Below are 19,603 nucleotides of genomic sequence, written 5' to 3'. Positions count from 1 at the left end.
AACAGCTACCCTACCCACCCACTGTCTGTCATACATCCCGCTGCCCACCACTGCCTGTGTCCCATCAAGGATGGAGGCCATCAAGAAGAAGATGCAGATGCTGAAGCTGGACAAGGAGAATGCCCTGGACAGGGCAGAGCAGGCAGAGGCTGAGCAGAAGCAGGCGGAGGAGCGGAGCAAGCAGGTAGGGCAGACAGCAAGAGCCCCCCAGCCCAGGGGTGTTGGGGGGTGGCTTCTGCCTGTGTTGGTTCATGCTGAGTCCAGACTCAACAGAGACCCTGCCTGGGGTATGAGAGTGCAACAGCTGCCACTTTTCCAGAGCTCAAGAGCACCCCGAGGGCTGTCCACGGCTTGCTCCCTACCAGCTGGTGGGATGTGGGAAAGGGATGGACACTGAGGGGCAGAGGTGGTCCCAAGGATGGGGCAGGAAGGATGTCATGGGGCAGACCTGAGCCTGGGATGGGACAGGCAGGACTCTCTTGGGATGCAGAGGTTCAGAGTGGTGTCCATCTGTGGTAACACCATTGTTCTTCCAGCTGGAGGATGAGCTAGCTGCCATGCAGAAGAAGCTAAAGGGGACAGAGGATGAACTGGACAAGTACTCTGAGGCCCTGAAAGATGCCCAGGAGAAGCTGGAGCTGGCAGAGAAGAAGGCGGCAGACGTACGTATGGGGTGCAGGGTGGAAGCTGGGTGCTGCCTTGCCCCCCTTCCTGGTGGGACTGCAGCCCTTCCCTACGCCTTGGGAACCCAGAAAGTTCTCTATCAGGCTCAGTGTGCTCCCGGTAAAGCTCTGAAGGTGTCTAGAAGCAGAGAATGGCCCTGTGAAGGACGTATCCGGAGGGCAGAGCCGGGCAGTGAGCAGCCCATCAAGTGCGGGATATGGGGTCCACGTGTCCCCAGGAAGCTCTGAGTCACGGCTGGGGGTGGAGAAGCCCAGCTCTGAGAAAAAGGAGGACGGGGGAGCTCTCATTCCCCTGCGGGTGGGGGCTTATGGGCAGCGTTAGCATTGCACAGCCAGACTATTGTTGTCCGCTGTTTCCAGGAAAACAATGGTGCGAGCGGTGCAGGGTTTCATCCAGTGGCTGCTCTTCTGCCATCACGAGGCATGAGGCCCCGCTCATCACCTGTCAGGACCTGGCAGTCCTTGTGGGGCCGGGATGTCCCGGGTTCCAGTGTCAGAGCAATGCAGCCCAGCTCTGACGCAGAGAAGGCAGGAGCCGTCCTCTCCCACCGTGCTTGTGGGGAAGTGCCTGAGCCCCAGCACAGCACCTGGGCTGCTCTCACTGGGAGCTCCAAAGCCCTGGGACATCTGTCACCCTGCAGCTTTGCTTGCAGGTCCCTGTCACCAGCCCTGCACTGGAATCAGTTTGTGTTGAGCACAACACTGCAGAGTTCTTGGGAGCCCTTTCCCTCCCTCACACCCTTCTTGCCTCCTTCTGTTCCTTGTTGGCATTTTCCCTGCTGTCACCACATCCCCTCTTGTTTCCTCGTGGATCCCCCTCTGTGCACCTGGACCCCCTTTTCCTGGCTGCTGCTCCCCCAGGGTGGCCCATGGGGGTCCCCCACTGTCCCCCTGGCTCTGGGATTTTTGCACCTTGGAAGCACTGAAAAGGCAGAGCTGCCTCCCAGGTGCTTCTAGTCCAACAGAGCTCTTTCAATTCCTACCTCATCCCTGGAAACATGCTGTACCATACGTGCCATCCCAGGCAAATGCTCCTGCAGCCTCCACCTGCCTGGCTGCTGAGGGTTTCAGGCCAGCAGCCCGGAGCCTTTCCCTTCTATCCACATGCTTGAAGCACTGCTGAATAGGCTTTGTGGGGAATGAGAGCAGTAACAGCACTCGGTGATGCGTTTATTGAGCTCTTGGGGGGGCTCCATGATCCTCATGACACTGAAGAACACAGCTCCCAGGTCTGACAAATGCTGATCTTCACAGTGTTATCTGCCCTGAAGACAGAAGGGTTTTCACCTTGGCTCAGGCTGTTGCACCATTGGGATTTCGCACATGGAAGTGGAGTGGGAGCCTGGCGGCCACAGCCCTGTCCTTGGGAAGGCAGATCTGCTCCAGGGCTCCGGGCTCCTGGCCCCGGCAGAGTCTGGGGGTTATCCAGGGGTGGCAGTGCTTGAACCCGCGGCGGGGCCGTGCCCCAATGACGGGCGGGGCCGTGCCCAAATGCCGGCGGGGTTGAGGGAAGTCCGACAACGGAGCAGGGCGGGTGTAAGGGTGGGTGCGTGGGGCAGGGCAGGGAAGCCCGTGTGGGGCCAGGTGGATCCTCCGGGCCCTGTGAGACTGTGCCTGGTCCCTGTGACACATGAGGCCAGTCCCGGTGCCCCCACGCCCATATGGGGCGAGTCCCGGTAGACCCAGGTGGCCGTGGGGTAGACTCTGGTGCTCCCCCCTGGCCCGGTGCCGGTGCCCCGTTCTCGCGTGTTCCCGTCCCACTAGGGCCGATCCCAGTGTGTGTCCCCCGCTCAGTGCCGTTGCCCTCCATTCCCGCTAGTTCCGGTCTCGGCGCCCCCGCCACGCCCCGGGCGCGGCGGCCGCTCCTCATCTCCCTGGTAACGCGCCCGCGGGGCGGGGTGGAAGTGACGTCATTTCCGACAGGCCGTTCCGGGCGCGGTCCCGGTGTCTGGGGGTGGCGGGGCTGGAGCGGAGGGACCGAGCATGGCCGGGGCCACCACTATCGAGGCGGTGAAGCGCAAGATCCAGGTGCTGCAGCAGCAGGCGGACGATGCGGAGGAGCGGGCGGAACGGCTGCAGCGGGAGGTCGAAGCCGAGCGCCGCAACCGCGAGCAGGTACCGCCGGGCCGCCGCGCGGGGGCAGAGCCGGATGGGCGGCGCGCCCGGGGCCGGGGGACGTTCCGAGCTGGGGGAGTGCCAGCGAGATGCCGACCCGGGCCGAAGTGTCCGCTGGGACCGGGGCTCTCCCTCTGTGTCCGTGGCTCTCTCTGGGTCCCTGGGTCCCGTCCGTGGTGCAGACACGAGGCCGGGGGAATCGGCTTGTCGTTGTTTCGCTGTTACCGGTGTCCCGGGACAGACAGCAGCAGGAGGATGCCCGGCCCGGGGAGGCGGAGGTCCCGGCCATCTTGCGCGGCCCCGAGCCCGGAGCTGCGCGGGTAAGATGGAAGGAATGAGCGGGCTCCCTCGGGATATGGCCAGCGCCAGAGCCTTCTGAAGCACTCCCAGACTCCGCATCCGGCCCGGATCCCGGCGAGCGGGGGTCTCCGCTGCCCCTGGGACCGGCAGCCGCGGGGGAAGATGGGCTGGGGTGGCATTGCCTGAAAGGGAGGAGGGATCAACGACAGCAGGATCTGAGCTGGCAGCGCTCGCGCTCACTGCCGGGCTGGGAACACCGGAAAGGCTGGGGACAGGGATGAGGTGACACGGGCAGGACCTCGAGGTGGCCGACTCCTTTGGTCTGGGACACAGGCAAGGCTAGTGGCGTTTGGGGGACAGGGATTGAGATGACACGGGGCAGGTCCTTGCGCGAATCTAAGTGTGAGTCTCGTTGAATTTGCAGTGACTTTGCTGCATTCGAAGCCTGAAGCTGAGCACTCCCCCCTGAGTGCCTGAGCTGTCCGTGACAGTGCTGTGGCATTGCGGGGGATGGATCGGGTTCTGCTGCCCAGGCCCGTGGCAGAAGCTCCTGCCACTCCCAGGCCTCAGCTGGCCCTTTCTTTGCAGCCACATAAGGAATGCTCCTTGCAATAGAGCATTGTCATGGATACAGATGTGTTTCTCCCACCTCCCTGAACCTCCTTCAGGGGAGACAATCAGTGCTCCCAGTATGGTGCCCAGGGCTTGCCTCGCCCTGGGTCCTGGAGAATCCTCTTGAATCTCTTGGGGCAGCAATGGTGAGTCTTGAAGGCCTGGATGAGCTTCTCACTTGATTTGCTGGGCTCCAGGTGTTGCCTGGCTCAGAGCTGCCTTCTTGAAGGAAGTATAACAGGAATGTGCCACTTGTATGTAGCAGGGGTGCCTGGAAGTGACATCCTGTGTTCTGGGAAAGCCTGACAGTTTCATCTGTATCTAGAGAGAAGCAGCAGAACAGGAGGTGTAAGGGCTCTTCTGAAGCAGGGGAGAGACACTTCCTCAAAATGAAGGTTGGTTTTTAGGTGGGTTGAACACTGCCTGCAGGAAATCAGGGCTAAGTGAAGCAGTTCAGAGGGTCAAGAAGTGGAGGCCCACTGTAATGGTGTGTCTCTGTTGCCTGGGAGAAGGAAGGAGGAGATTTTCCACCTTCAACAGTTGGTAGCCCCTTTAATAGGGAAAAGATGCGGGTCAGGCTGCCTCCTTCCTGGTTCTGTTTAAGGTATTGTTGCATTCCTCTTCAGGCAGACCACTTCCCCTTTCAGCAGGGTGGGTGTTAGCTCTGGGCACCAAAGGCGTGTGGACTTCTCCAGAGTTGGGTGAACCTGCATGGGAACTCCTCTGTGCTGTCCCAGCCTGGTCTTGGAACCTGCCAGTGGTGCTTCAGTGCCAGTAGCAGGAAGAGCTCAGACAGTCCCTCTGGGAATGGGACACAACTGCACAGCTGCTGTTGGCCCCACTCTAACACTGGTGCCTTTCATCACTCTGCTCCTCCCTCCTCCGAGCCAGTGAGGAGCAGTGGTGAGGAGCAGTGTGTCCAGCTTGGATGCTTTGTTATGTGCAGCTGGGGTATTTCATGTTTGTCTGTCATGTGCCTATGTCTTTGCAGAAGATCACAGTCCTGCCCTGGAATGGCTGCACTCCTGCCTGCCTTTGTAATCCTGTTGGGGAGCAGGATTCTGGACTCCCCAAGGGGGCTCCCATGGGGTGTCAGAGTCCCTAAAGCATCTGGGCTCTCCTGGGCTTTGGCTGGTATTAATGTGGATGTGGCTGTAAGCAGGGGCCTCATGGCCAATCAGGTCATGCCCCCAGGGTCCCAGAAAGATTGCAGCAAGTCTCTAGTTGACTGTTTAATCTGGGTCTGATCCAGAAGAGGAGTGCCACTGAAGGGATTTTCATCCTTGGCCTTGAGGGGCTTTGTTTTCAGCAACACTGAAGAGCGGTTCCTGTCCTCTACATCTGTCCTGGCTGCATTCTGACTCAACATTGGAGCAAGCCAGAGGGTGATGGCAGTGCTGTATTGCCTTACTGAGCACAAGCAAGTGGCTCTGCCACATGAATGACGAACTGAGCACAAATCTGCATGGTCTGTGTTCCCCACCGTCTCTATTGCCAGCACAGTGCCATGGGGGCTGGCTTGTACCTTGTGGCCTCTTTGGAGGCTGACTAGGACATGGATTGCAGTGGTTGGGGGGTGGGATGGCCTCTGATCTATGCCAGTTCCTTAAAGCCTCAGTCATATTTCTGGCAAATGTTTGCAGGCTGTTAGCAGTTTCACCTGCTCCCAATGTGTATGACTGAACCAAGGCAGCTATTGCTGGGGAACAGCCTCCTCAACCTGTCTCAAGACTGGAGAAAGCTTTTGCTTTTTCTCTGGATTGTTAGTGAGTTGCTGGGTGAAAGGAAGCCTCAAGGACTGCAGGCTCTCTGCTGGGGCTGTGGGCACTGCAGTGACAAGCCATGGGGCTGAGCAGCACCTGTGACCAGCCCAGCCTGCCAGCACCCAATACAGCTTCATCCCTGAACATATTAATCCTTCTCACCTTGTTGATGAGAGGGTTTGCCTCAAGTAACTCATCTCCATATCACACCAGTAAACTGATTCTCTGCTAAGTGGCAGTTGTCACCACGCTCTGGCGTGGTGGATAAACAGGGCTATGATGAATGGTCTGTCAGGATCCCAGCAGGATCCCAGCAGCTACAGAGGCAGCCCTTGGTGTAAGTCACTTCCTCATTAAACTGTCAGAGCAGTGCAGGCTGACAGTGAGAAGTCTGCAGGAAGGCTACTGTTCAGAAAAAGTGTGCAGGAAGTGTTGCAGAGCTAAGTGTGCTGCTTGCCTCTGGGAGAAAGCCTAAAGTATCCTGGGTTTGCTTTGGGCTCCTGTATGCTGCTCCTGACTCAATGGCAAATTTCAGCTGCCCTACCCGAGCTGGTAAAGCTGCACAGGCTGAGTACCCTCCTCTGCTCCCTCCAGGCTGAGGCAGAAGTGGCATCTTTGAATCGCCGTATCCAGCTGGTAGAGGAGGAGTTGGACCGTGCTCAGGAGCGCCTTGCTACAGCTCTGCAGAAGCTGGAAGAGGCAGAAAAAGCAGCAGATGAAAGCGAAAGGTGAGCAAGGACTCCTGCCTGCACTCTGCCAAACATTGAATATTTAGTGCCATCAACTTTTTGTGCTTCCCAGAGTGCAGGAGAAAGATCCCACATCAAGGCTGGATGTGGGAGTCGGTGCCTGCTTATGCAGAGCAGCTAAAACAGTGCTGATGAACCTGAGGCTGCTGATGGCCTTGAGTGTCCTGGAACCTGAGGCTAGGGAGCGAGGAAGTGCCATGTAGAAGAAGGAGAAATAAATGGATTCAGGGACACCATTGTAAAGGTGGCTGCTGATGGGGGAGCTTCTTTTCCATCTGCCTCTGACAGCAGGCTCCCTAACTGGCAGATGTCCCCTGACCTGGCCTGTGATTCAGAGGGGAATGGTCCACTTCCAGCTGTCTGATGTGCTTCCTCGTGCACTCACCATGAGCAGCCTGACCCAGCCGGTGGCCTGCCGTAGAGACAGGCTTGGCTCTTCCTGCTTTCCAGATGGGGAAGTGCTTGACTTGGCTGTGCTGAATCCCTAAGACAGCTGGGCTTGTTCTCAGCAGCATTGCACTTCCCTTTGCCTGGGAACCTGGTGCTCTGCTGGAGAAATGTTCTAAGGAACAGTTAATTCCAAGCAATAGAGGTTGCTGTATTCACATCAGCCCAGCGTCCTCTTTCTTCCTGTGCCACCATCTGCATTCAGAGGAATCATGGCTTATTGGGAAGCACTGTGCTTCCAAGGCTGTGCTGTTAATGCTCTGAAACTCATTGCACTGCTGGCTTGTCAAAGATTGTTTTACATACCTCCTCTCGCTGTGCTTGCTTTTGGGCAGAGGCATGAAAGTAATTGAAAACAGAGCTCTGAAGGATGAGGAGAAGATGGAACTGCAGGAGATCCAGCTCAAAGAAGCCAAGCACATTGCAGAGGAGGCAGACAGGAAGTATGAGGAGGTGAGACTCTTGGGTGCTCTAGTACGACTGACCTGGGCCAGGAGAGTTGAATCCTCTTCCTGCTGACAGCAAACCTAGGAGCAGAGCCTGGCTCTCAGCAGAGCTACATCAGAACTCTGCTTGGTCAAAAGCCTCCAACAGCTCCCGGGCTCCTGCAGGCATTCCTTCCATTCCTTTCACTGCTATGCAGAGCCTACAAGTGCAAAACTATCCTCCTTCCCCTTGACTCTGATTCTCCTTTCCAGGTTGCTCGGAAATTGGTGATCATTGAAGGAGATCTGGAGCGTACTGAAGAGAGAGCTGAGCTTGCAGAGTCGTGAGTAGTCTGCTTATATGTACTTGGCAGGTCTGCCTCTGCATGAGAACTAACATTGCATTGCTAACCTTGTTACACAAGGCCTGAAGCACAGGATGGGTTTAGTTCCGTGAAGGAAAGGGATGAGAGCACTTCCCTCCTTGAAACGGGATTTGCTCCTCCTAGGATATGGAGTTGGTGATACGATTTGCTTTGGGTGGAGATGCTCTGCCCCTTTGCATGGAGAGATTCCCTAGTCATGGAGGCTGGAGAGACTTCTTCTCTTCAGTATTCACCCACACTGCTTTGTGTGTGCAGTCACAAGATCATTCATGTTGCTACAGAGCACAGTGCTTGAGCTAAGTGGCAGAGGCCTCTTGGGTCAGGGGCTAAAGTGGCGTATGGGGTGGGCAAGGGCAGAGTTGTGGTCGAGGCTGATCTCTGGGCCTCTCCAAGAATTTGCAGTAACCACTACAGGCTTCTTCACCGCTGAGCAGAAATCTGGGCTTCCTCTGCTCAGAGCAGAGACACAAATCCTGGTGTTTGGGCTCAGGCTCCTTTCAGGTGTCCAGATGCTTTAGCTTGAGGAGCTTGTCAGGGCCTTTCCGTGCTCTGGGCCTTGTCTAACACATTTGGTGTGTATGCAGCAGCAGCAGCAGCAGCACTGTGATTCCTGCCCAGATATGCATGTTGTGACCATGACTTCTTTGTGTTTCCCCCCACCCCCTTTTTTGCTCTGTGGTGGTGTGGTTTTGGTGCTCCTTTTGACCTTGCCCCCACCTGGCTTGTGCCCTTGTGTGACCGTCACTAACAGTCATTGCCGGGAGCTGCAGGAGCAGATCAGAGTGATGGAGCAGAACTTGAAGTGTCTGTCTGTTGCCGAAGAAAAGGTACTAACCTTTCCCTTCTTGAACCATTAAACCAGAACTCGTGGTCTCCTCACTATGCTCCTCCCCTCAGCTTAACTGCATCTCACTCTCTCTCTCTCCTGGAACATTCTGTATTCTCTGCCCATAAATATCCCTGTCTGAGTGGTGGTGGCTGTCCTTCTGTCCATCAGAACAGCTTCCCTCCATACAGCACACTAATTGAAAAGCTTATTCTTGGAGACTCCAAGTCTGGCAGAAACCTGTGTCAGCATCTCACTGCTCAGCTCTGTGCCCCGTGCATGTGCTGGCAGAATATTTCAAACATGAGCTTGGAGGCAAAAAGGGAACTTGCTTTCTGCACAGGTGTCTCAAAGCAGGGTCTTATCCAGTCTTATCTCAGACAGTCTCCTAAAGAACTTCCTGATCTTCCCTGCACGTGGATTCACTTCTTGTCTCCTGTCTTTCCCTCCCACTTCTTTTCCTTTTTTTTTTTCCCTTTCCTTACAAAACCCCACAGTAAATGTTCCGAGCTGGAGGAGGAGCTGAAGAATGTCACCAACAATCTCAAGTCTCTTGAGGCTCAGGCTGAGAAGGTAGGGCTGCGTGTCCCAGGGCCAGAAACATTGCTGTTGTGCTAGCAGGGTGTGTAAACAGCAAAACACCCACTGGGGTGAAAATGATTCAACTACATCTTAAGCAAGCCAGGAGCGCTGTGCTTGCTCTGCTGGGAGGGCTAACATATTTCATTGGAGGGCCATGGAAGCTGGAGTGTGGGAAGCCTGACTACCCTTCCCTGCCTTGGGGCAGACTCAATCAGCCAGGATGTTTAAGCTGCTAAAATGTTAAGATGAGAATTTTTCTGCATCCAAGTTTGTGTTCCATGCATGATGTGAGATGTGCCACCTGACTCAGTCCTGTTGGACTTGGGTAAGGATGTGAATAACTCCCAGTTAGAAGGTTCTGTCAGAATATGTGCTGCTGTGAGGTGTTTATGTCATCCTCTGTAGTTGTGGGCTCTCTGGAGAGGGAGGTATCTGGGGCTGCTGACTGCTGACTCCTTTTCCACAGTACTCTCAAAAAGAGGATAAATATGAAGAAGAGATCAAGATTCTGACTGATAAACTCAAAGAGGTGAGTGACCGTGTCAGGATGGCCCAGTTGAGTGAGCTGGCCTCAGCTTGACTGGGAAGAGATGTGAAGGGTGGGAAACTCCATATCCTTGGACTGATGCCTTTTGCTGTAGAGTTGTTGCGCTAACTGCTTACTGCTTATTTCTGTCTGGCAGGCGGAGACCCGTGCTGAATTTGCTGAACGCTCTGTAGCGAAGCTGGAGAAGACCATTGATGATCTGGAAGGTACATTCTGGGGATAGGAAAGCAAGGAATGTGTGTTGAGGGAGAAGCTAAGGAGGGCTATCTCTTGGGTAGCTGGAGAGCGGAGAGGCTGCTGTGCTCCTCATTACTTGGAGCATAGTCTGACTTGGCCTCCAAGGTGAGGCTTAGCAAGAGTCCTGCCCTGTGCCTCTGCTCTGAAAATAGTTCTCCAGCTGTGCTGCAGCAGGTCTCAAGCTCTTGTTTCAGACACCTGGCCTTATCTAGATAGCTGGTATATTTTGATAGTGATGTCCTCAGGAATGTAACTAGATCCCTGTGCTCCAGCTTAATCCAATTAATTTAGGAGTGGCATAGGAAAGAAACACCTGAACTTGTAAGAATTGATCACAATAATATCCTTGCATGCAGAACGTCATGCATGTGCTGGCTACTGCAAATGGCGTCTTGCAAGTCAACTGCGGGGAGTCAGTGAGTCTTGAAACAGCCCCTGTGAAGACTCAGACTCCCCAGTGTGAGTCCTGAATCGAGGTTAAATCGCCAGCAGTTCAGTCCATGGAGGAGTCAGCCTGTGCCAAGAAGGGGTTCCTTTCCTCCTCCCACTCTTTCACACAATTCTTCAGGAACACTCCTGAGGCCAGGAACCTTGCCCCAAGCCACAGAAGGAGAAGGTTTCAGCTGCCTCCCCTCCCTTAAATCTGGGACTGTGGCCAGATTCCTTCTGTGAATTGCTGTGGCTGGAGTGGTGGTGCTGGTAAACCAAAACCCTTGCAGGTCTTCTACCTTGACCGCAGGTGTGCCTTTGTGGTGTTTTAGTGCCAGGTCTTGGAGGTAGAAAGCACCATCCTACTGTCTGGAGGCACTCTGGAGGTTTATAATCTAGAAATAGCGATGGTGTCAGCTGAGCTGTTCCAGAACTGCAGCCAAGCAGCAGTCTGACCCACCTCATGATCCAGGACAAGCTTTTATTTGGAACTGCAAAAAGTCTTCCAAATCCCTGTATTCTCCCCTTGAAACCTGTTGATTGAGAGTTGGCTCTGGTCTACAGCCTTGCTGCTGAGGTGACCTAGTTTATGACAACTGACAAAGTACCCCAGGCTCTGTGAGGCTGTTAACAGCATGCCCAGCTATATTATTGCCCAGGCAGCCAGAGCTGGAGCAGACTGTGCCAGCTCTGCAGGGCTCGGGGATGCATCAGCACAGTTCCAGGCCTGCCCCTCCCTGGAGGCGGAGAGCTGCCTGTCTGCTCCATTATCTGATGGAGAACACTGGTGTGGCCAGTCTGCTCCCTGACCTCACTGCATCCTGCAGGATTGGAATTTCCTCTGATGCCCAGCTCTATTACATGACTGACTTCTCCCAAGCCAGTCTTTGCATTGAGACACAGGTGAGAACAAAGTACCTCAATTATCAGCACTCTCCTTAGGTGTAACAAGCTTCTCCCTAAGTGGATGGAGTTTCCTTTCCTTGCTGCTCCTGACACTAGTTCCTGCTGACCTAGCTGGACAGCTTGTTTTTACAAGGTGATGTGGTTTTAGTGCTTGGCTCTGCTGCCCTTGGAGCTGGATTGTAGTCCTGGAACACACTTGTGGGTCAGTTGGTTTTCAAGCAGCTGAAACCCTCCTTTTCATTGTTGAGGATGAACACAGAGCTGTGATGGCTCCACATCTAACTTCATTTTCCTCAGTTCATGAATCCCATCCTGCTTTTCCTGCCCCAGAATTTTGGAAGAACTCCTTTGCCTTCCCTCATTGTTTTCCTTTTGTTCTCCTCCTAAACCTCTTCTAGATGAGCTCTATGCCCAGAAACTGAAGTACAAAGCAATTAGTGAGGAACTGGACCACGCCCTGAATGACATGACTTCCATGTAAATATGAGCTGGCTGGTGTTCGCCTCTCGCTTAAGCAGGCTGGACCACCAGTGCTTGCTTGGTTTGCTGTGGTTTCCATAGTTGGAGAATTGACGGTGCTGTGCCGTCCAGGTTACTTCTACAGATCTGCCCAAGGTGTCCCCAGCATGCCATCCTCTAACTCTAGGTCCTTGTGATCTGCATGTGTAACCAAGTGCTGTGCTGGCCTGAAAGGGTTCTGACTTAAATTTGAGTGCAATTCCCATTCTCACTGAGAAAGGCTTTCTCAGGAAATATTCCTTTGTCATCTGCTGGAGCCATTGGGCCATGGTCTCAGATTCGTTCTGGAAGAGGCTATGGATAGTGCTCAGGTGGATTCCTTAGGAATTGTCACAATAGGCTCGAGATGGGCTGGATCATGAACTGATCTGTGGAAGTAGCTGAACTTGTGTGTTTTTGCAACTTCACTCCTTAGCTTTGTGTTCAGATCTGCAGTGGGTGCTACTAACAACTGCTCCATCTGGTCCTTGCACTAACCCAGGAGAGACCAGGTCCTCACTCCACAGAGAAGAGCCTTAACACAAGTGTCCCAAAGTTTCCTAAGCAGAGTTTGCTGTGCACAAACATTGAAGCTTCTCTTAAAATTGGTGTCTCCTTCTGTCTCACACAGATAGGTCTTGTGATTCCAAACTCCACTTTGGATTTGTCTCTCTGCTTGGTGGCTTGTTCTGCATCTGCACCCGGCATTCACGCTCTCATCATCTCACTCTGAATTCCAGTACCTTTTTCCAGTTACTGTGCACAGGGCGTCCCTGGGAATGGGTGCTGTAAAGAACAGAAGCAGCAGCAGCAGCCCCCCCTCCCCGTTCTGCTGCACTTGCTCCCAAACAAAGCTCCCTCTGTGTGACCTGATGTGCCAGACACAGCCTGCTCTGAGGGGCTGCCCTTTCCGTGTCGGGGGAGCTGGCTGGGAGGATGTTATTCTCATCTGCATATCTTGTGTGGAGCCATAAAGCTCTTTCTTGTATTTCTCTTGTCTCTTGCTCGAGCATGATGTCACCTTTTTTAAGGAAAACAGTTCTTGCATAAATGGCTGTTGCTTTTGAGAAATGGGTTTCTAGTGACCATTTGCTGCTTTAGAATGACTGTTTCAGCATTGCTTTCAAACCAGTGTCACCCTCAGTGGAACACAGACCTCACTAGCATGCTGGATTTTTCTTTGAGGTGTGTTACTGGCTCCCAGATGTGATGGCAGCTCTGCAGACAGGGCCTGTGGGGTCAAACAGAAGGCTGGGGGTTGCAGCAGAGAGCCCTGGAGCTGTGCCTGACTGAAGACACTCCTTATTCCTGCCTGCTTTGGAGGGTTCACCAGCACCAGTTGCCAAATGCTGGCTTGCAGTGGGAGATCACACACCCAATTCTCGTTAGCCAGGGTAATGAAGCCAATAAATACTATGTGAGCTCTGGCTGGTCTCTACTGGGGCACAACTGGTTGAGTGTGAAACTTTTTGCTTCAGGAATGACAAGGCACTGCAGCAGGGCTGTGAGCATCTGAGCCAGGGAATCTTTTGCAGACCCCTCCCCATGCAGGGGCTGAGGGCTGCAGCATCCTTCTAGGAGCGTGGCAAAGAGCTTCCCACTGAGCACTGCCACTGGCAGTGGGCTGTGAATGCCTGGCATGTGTCACCACTGGTGCTGTTGCTAGTTGATCTGGTATGATAAACACTGGTCAGCCTCTCAAAACAGTATGTGCTGCCTCATGGTGGTTAGTCAAATGTTTTTTCCTTTCTGGATCGGTTCATCTGCCACAGTGCCCGAAGAGCCCTTCGTGAGCAGAGTTCTGATGAGATGGGACACTTCCCGTGGTTTTCTCAGGTTTGTGTCCTTCTGGTCTTTACATGACAGCACTGGCAGTCAGGATAATCTAGGCACACTCATCTGCCCCAACTCTGTCTTTGGTGGCAGGTCTGGGTGGGGAAGGGAGGCAGCACTCAAGGAATTTCCAAGTGTGGGCTGACTCTCCTGGGATGTGGGGCAGTAGCTGTGCCCTCTAAGCACAAACCAAGAACCCAGAACTCTTCAGTAACCCAACTGCAGCTGGCGTTGAGGATCTGGATCCTGTGGAAGAGGCAGGGCCTTCTGTAAACATGAAGGCTTCCATTGTCCGTTGTCAGCTCTTAAGACAACGGGAACATCATCATCTGTCAGTGTCTGAAGGGAGGGTGGAACAGGTTCCGCTCAGTGGTGTCCAGCAGTAGGACAGGCAACACATAGAAACTGATGCCCAGGAAGTTCCACTTGAACATGAGAATGAATTTCTTTCCTGTGTTGGTAAATGAGCACTGAGCAGATTGCCCAGAGATGTTGTGAAGTTTCCCTCACTAGAAGTATTCCAGAATGATCTAGATATAATCCTGTGCTCTGGGATGACCCTGCTTGAGCAGGGAGGTTGGACCAGATAATCCACAGCAGTCCTTTTCAACCTCACCCCTTCTGTGATTGTTAGCAGGTGGGAGGCAACCTGCCCTCGGGAAGTGCCTCTCTCCTTATGGGGAGGTCTGGTTGCATCCCGACTCTTGCTGTGGGGAGCTGGTGGCTCTTCTCTGCACAGTGGTGTTCCTGGGAATGTTATCTAAGGCTGGGCTGTGGCAGGCCCTTTCCCCACTCATCTGGAAGGAATCCACTCTGGGTAGTGGATGAGTATGTGAGTGGGTGATGCAATGTTTACCCTAAGAGGTTTTGGAGGCATCTGGTCTAACTGGATTTCTGGGCCTGTGCAGGCTGGTTACTGTGAACCGTGCTGTGATGTGGGAGTGCTGCAAACATAGGTTAACTGACCAGGAGGTCCAGGTCCTAGGGCTCCCCACATCCTGGGGCACTCTGAGTGGCAGATAGCTGGTGAGGCTGCCCTGGGGTTGGGCAGAGAAGGGAGCAGGCCAAACATGGCATAGCTGCTGCAGTCCTGGAAAGGTGTGCTGTTCCTGAAGTCTGGAAAGTTTAGTCATGCTAAACATTCCAGTCTGCTGCCCTTGTGTGGGTGAATCATCAGGTCCCTGTATACAAGCAGGAATGTTTGCTTGAAAGCTCTGAGCTGTTGCACCAAGTTCTACTAAGCACGGTTCATTCTCATCCTCTGCCGCTTGGGAGACCCAGAGTCCCTCGTAGCAATAATAACTGTTGTGCAAGGCATGGGCCAGGATGCTGTATACCCACAATTTCCTCAACTTCCAGATTGTGGTAGGACAAAAATCACTGGCTTCTCTGCCTGTGCCTTGGTCTCTTGGTGGCTTTAAAGAAGAGACAATCAATCAGCATTACTGCCCTCTCCTGCAGAGTGAGGTGCAGTTAGAGCAGGTTCTGAGGACTGAGAAGCTGAGGGTGAAGCTGAAGTTGAGCTTCCCCCTCTGTGTGCAGGTGTTACACTGGAGGGACTGAGTGGAGACTCTGGGTAGGGTGACATGCTTTGACTACTCCATGTAAACCGCTCGACTTTCTGGAATTTTACCCAGCTAGGTCTTGTTCAAGAGCAAAATATTCCAAGATTGAAAGCAATAAGGAATGGTGTAGCTCCCTTTCAGAGGGTGCCTGAGAGTTCTAGGACCTCATAGTACAAGGATTAGAGTGGAAGCCCAGGGCCAAGGCTGTGCTCTAGGCTCACTCCTCCAGCAGAGGCAACACATTATGTGTCACTGCAGGTGGTTCTGCCAGGCTGGAAGATGATGTGTAAGGTTTTTTCACTGCCTGGAATTCCCCCAAGTGCAGGAATTGGAGCTGATAGGCTAGGAGAAGCTGTCCATGCAAATGAGCAAGGAAAGATGCTGAATGTATTCTCTGTAGTGGCCAGTTGTGGCTGACAGGCTGTGTGGCAGGACATTGGCCACCTAGCCCTGAGAAGTGACAGATCCTGGAAGGGGACCAAACATGCTGATGAGCATGAGTGCTTGGCATGAGTCTTGAGAATGTGTGTGGCTGCTAGACCTCTGTGGGGCTATAAGGACAGGGAATGGAGAGGCATAGAGGCTCTAGAGGCAGTGGCAGCTTGTGCCTTGCTCATGGAATTGTTCTGGGGCAGATGTAGAAGAGGACCCTGTGCTCCAAAAGTCCTTCTGTCCTGTACCTGAAGCAGTTGGCTGTCTTCAGTCCTATCTGGGTTGTTAGTGTGGCACCAGGCATGTTATCAGAGGAGTCCTCCAGGCCAGGGATGAGGTGTTGTCATTCTCAGTTCTTGGTGTGCCTGTCCTGCTGTTCAAACCCTATGAATCCCACTGCAGTGTGGTGTGGCTCCCTCTGGAAGCTATTTCTGGTACAGCTGGGGCAGGACTCGCTTCTGCAATGTGCTCCACAGGCTTAAAGCACATCCCAGATCTCTGTCCTTGCTGGGGTCCAGCCCAGCCCTGCCTGCAGGCTGTTCTTCTGATGTCTCCTTTTCCTTTCTTTGCCTTTGCACATCTTTGGCAGCACTTTCACTTCTGCCCACACTTGGTTTCCTCTGTGATCTTCTAAGCTGAAGCACAAGTTAGAGAAAGACAAACCTTTGGGAATAGTCCAGGCTGTCCTCAGAAGCACACATTATGGAGACAGCTTTTTTGATGTGCTCATCTTGGTGCTCTACTAACCTTCCCTTTCTCTCTTTTCTCTCTTCCTCTTGTTTCTCTTATCCTATCGCTGCTGCAGAGCGCCTGTACAGCCAGCTTGAGAAAAACCGCCTGCTCTCTAATGAGCTGAAGTTAACGCTGCATGATCTGTGTGACTGAGAAGGGGCCCACTAATCCCATTAAACAAGCTTATTGCGACCACCAGTACTGTGGACCACAGTGAAATCTGATCATTAAGACTGGCAGACTTGTGAATTTTATGCAATTGCTGCTTTTTAATGAGGCACTTGGATTTATCCTGTAATTTATTTAAGCATTTTTTTAATATATCAAGGTAACCTCTGTTCTTGGTGAAGTCACCCCCAGACTTGGCTGTTTTTCGAGCAGTCTTGTTTGCTTGTCCAGGGGGTCCTGCCTGGCTCCTCCACGGAACCAGAATAGCTACACCCCCCAAGTGAGGGGTGGGGTGAAATTAGACTTACATCTGCTTGAAGCTGCCTGTCAAGTGCTACAATTTAATTCACTATTAGCTGAATGACTGTAGGATTTTGTGGTGCATGGAATGATGGCTTCTACCAATAAATGACTGACCTTGTGGTCTGTGAGACACCGCGCACCTGCAGTACATACCTATATAGGGGACTCCTAACTGAGAAGGTTTTGGGGGCAGCAGTAATTTCCCAGGCCTGACCCCAGTGCAGCTGCAGAGCCCTGAAATGGGTTGGGAAAGCTCACAGACATCTTGACAGCAAGTGCCAAAATGCACAGCTTGAAGCCGTGTCCTGGGTGCCTGCAGGGAGTATTTCAATGCTGCTGTTGGTCATGCTCAAGGAAGGCTGTTCTCTCTCTGTGCACAGTTTGTGGCCCCGGGGAGGTTGGGAGTGGCTTTGGGAATCTGCCTGTACCTAAAAGACATTTTTCTACAGCCTGTCTGTCCAGCGTCCCATCGTGTGGATGTCTCCAGTGATATGGGTGGGCTCACCTTTGGAGTAAAGCCTACTTAGAGCACTAGCTGCTGATCTGCTCTCCTCCTGCCTTAAGGAACATGTGAGAACTGACTGCACAGCTGCCTGTAGTGTCGGGCAGGGTGCAGCTCCATTGCTCCTCACTCTGTCTGTCACTGCCCCAGCTCCTGCCCCACTGCCCTCCAGTCTGGCGGTCTGCTCCCTGCTGCTGGGTTTGGCATCCCTGCCCTGTGCTGCGGGGAAGGGGGGCACAACCAGCTGTAGGTCCAGGGAATGTTTTTCAAGTGTGTGTTGCTCTTGGGTGCCTTGCTAGGCCACATGTGTCAGCTGTGGAGGTGTGGAAGCCCTGGGAAGAGCTGGCTGCAGTCAAAGATGGCTGCATGTGAAACACTGCCTAGAGCTCTGGCTAAAGGTCCACCATGGCAATACTGACTGGGAGCACCAGCAGTATGAGAGGCAAGGGCTACACACAAGCCAGGTAACCTCAGAGCTTCCAGCTGCACCCAGCCAGGCACTCTGGTCCAAGGATCGCTGCGGCAGTGTGTGGGGAAGGGGCTGGCACAAGCTTTCTTTGGCAAAGAACTCACGGTTGTTTGATGCTGATTTGTAATTCTTGACTCTTGCTTCCTGCCAGATAAACTGAAATCCACCAAAGAAGAGCATCTCTGCACACAAAGAATGCTGGACCAGACCCTGCTAGACCTGAACGAGATGTAATGGATCCCTGCCACTGCCACTGCCTCTGCCATGAGATGCCAGCCCAGCTGCTGCTGCCCTCTAACCCTGGGACCAGAATTTATTTTCTGTTGCCAACTTGACGAAACACAAATCTCTGTTCCAGGGTTAGAGGCCACCAGGTTGGGCAGAGCTTCAAACAGCATCATTAAGGGAAATAAACAATGCAATAATGTTTGGAGAGCATGTTTGAGATGTACACATTTTGTAACTACCTTTTTTTGTAGCAACCATTATAAACATTCCAAATAACGTGTGAGGCTGGTGAGCTACACTTCAAAGCTCTTGGCTTTAAAATTTGGTATTAACCTTCAGTTAATCGGCTCTGGGCCACCCTGCTTTCGCAGGGCAGGAAATGGATATGATGAGTCTGGCTGCGAGTCAGAGTAGCCAGGCTGGGGAAAAAAGCCTGTTGGGAAAACTTCCTTTCCAGGAGCTGTTTGCCAAAAGCACGGTTCAGTTTTTCAGCTTTAAGGTAACTCTGTGTTGTGGGTGAAAGGCATCTTTTGGGGGGGGGGTTGATTTGGAGTTTTTTAAGCCAAGCCAGTCATCTGAACAATTGAACCAATTGAACCTTCACAGGGATTGTGTCCCTTCCCCTGCACACCTGAAGGGCATAAGAAGCCACTGTCCGTGTAACCCATTGCTACCCTGGGGCTGCCTTTGCCTTTACTAAGTGCTGACACACCAAGCTTCACTGCTCATCACTGGGTTACACTTAACAGCTTAAGTACAACAGCCTTGTGTTCTTGGAGAAGTGTTTTTGCCTACCTGGAGAGAGGGAGCCAAGCCTTCCCTCCTGCCCAGGACTGCTCTTACTGTCTTAATTGACTACAAGCCATCTCGCTGTGCATTGCTGATGTGTTGTGGTTGTGAGGCGTGAGTGTGACAATGTCACACTTACAGTGTGTAGCTTCTGGTTGGAGCATGCTGCTTGGTTGTAGCAGTTTTTGGGGCCAATCTGGAGACAAAAACCCTATCCAGTGTTTTGATACTAAATTGAAAAATGATGTTACTGTCTTTTGAAATAAAACCTGATCCTTTCACATGGCTGCTGACTGCAGAGCCTTATTATGTGGACTTTTAGGGGATGGGGATGGGGAGGAAGACTAGTGTACATGCCCATTCCTTGAGGGTGAGACCAGGCCTAGGGTAAGTAGCACTTCCCAGAGCAGGAGTGCAAAAGCAGGACTGTGGTGATAAGTTCCTCAGTCAGTTTGGAGACGACACAGTTGTGTGAAAGTGTTAATCTGATGGAGGGCAGGAAGGGTCTGCAGAGGGATCCGTCTAGGCTGGATCTGTAGGCCAAAGCCAATGGTGTGACAGTCAACAAGGCCAAGTGCCCGGTACTGTCTTTAGGTCACCATAACCTGCTGCAGTGCTCCAGGCTTAGGAAAAAGAGGCTGGAGAGCTGGAAAACAACCTGGGAGTGCTAGTTGACAGCAGCTGCACATAAGCCAGTGGGTGGGTACCCAGGTGGGCAAGAGGCCAAGGGCACCTGGCCTGTACTAGCCATGGTGTGGTGGTAGGACCAGGACAGTGCCTGTCCCCTGTGCTAGGCACTGCTGAGGAACCACAAACTTTGGGATCAGTTTGGGCCCCTCATGGCAAGAAAGACCTTCAGGGGTTGGAGTGCAAACAGAAAAGAATGGAGCTGGGGAAGAGGCTGGAGCACCTGGAGCAGCTGAGGGGGCTCAGCCTGGAGAAGAGGAGGCTCGGGGGAACCTTATGGTTCTGCACAATTCCCTGACAGGAGGGTGCAGCCACAAGGGGGTAGGCTCTGCTCCCAGGGAACAAGGGACAGGACAAGAGGAAATGGCCTTAGGTTGTGCCAGAGGAGGT

General features: G+C 53.1%; 1 protein-coding gene across 14 annotated transcripts; it reads left to right on the top strand.

Moving 5' to 3' along the window:
• Nucleotides 1-18,813, top strand: TPM3 (tropomyosin 3). 14 transcript variants are annotated; one of them, XM_083879114.1, is made up of 11 exons: nucleotides 1-184; nucleotides 537-662; nucleotides 6,068-6,201; nucleotides 7,005-7,122; nucleotides 7,368-7,438; nucleotides 8,232-8,307; nucleotides 9,355-9,417; nucleotides 9,572-9,641; nucleotides 11,406-11,484; nucleotides 13,278-13,341; nucleotides 16,988-17,100. In XM_083879114.1, exons 1-11 carry the CDS (start codon nucleotides 71-73, stop codon nucleotides 17,063-17,065), a joined length of 993 nt encoding a protein of 330 aa, XP_083735240.1. In that variant the 5' UTR covers nucleotides 1-70; the 3' UTR covers nucleotides 17,066-17,100. The 14 variants fall into 14 exon arrangements, with proteins under 14 accessions (XP_083735240.1, XP_083735234.1, XP_083735246.1 ...); XM_083879108.1 differs by lacking the exon at nucleotides 8,232-8,307 and adding an exon at nucleotides 8,804-8,879 and having other exon boundaries at nucleotides 10-184; nucleotides 16,988-17,080; XM_083879115.1 differs by lacking the exons at nucleotides 8,232-8,307; nucleotides 16,988-17,100 and adding exons at nucleotides 8,804-8,879; nucleotides 16,141-16,206 and having other exon boundaries at nucleotides 11-184.
• The last annotated feature ends 790 nt before the right edge of the window (nucleotides 18,814-19,603 follow it).

The sequence above is a fragment of the Zosterops lateralis genome (genome assembly GCF_965231275.1).
Source record: "Zosterops lateralis genome assembly, chromosome: 27".
Classification (NCBI taxonomy): Eukaryota; Metazoa; Chordata; class Aves; order Passeriformes; family Zosteropidae; genus Zosterops; species Zosterops lateralis.
Note: the sequence above shows the minus strand (reverse complement) of the source record. Positions and strands in the feature narration are given on the sequence as shown.

Bases quoted from the DNA above. Each gene is read 5' to 3' on its own strand.
- TPM3 (XM_083879114.1), top strand. From the start codon at position 71: ATGGAGGCCATCAAGAAGAAGATGCAGATGCTGAAGCTGGACAAGGAG. The intron at 185-536 runs GTAGGGCAGACA...TTGTTCTTCCAG, and splicing joins CGGAGGAGCGGAGCAAGCAG to CTGGAGGATGAGCTAGCTGC. The intron at 9,418-9,571 runs GTGAGTGACCGT...TCTGTCTGGCAG, and splicing joins TGACTGATAAACTCAAAGAG to GCGGAGACCCGTGCTGAATT.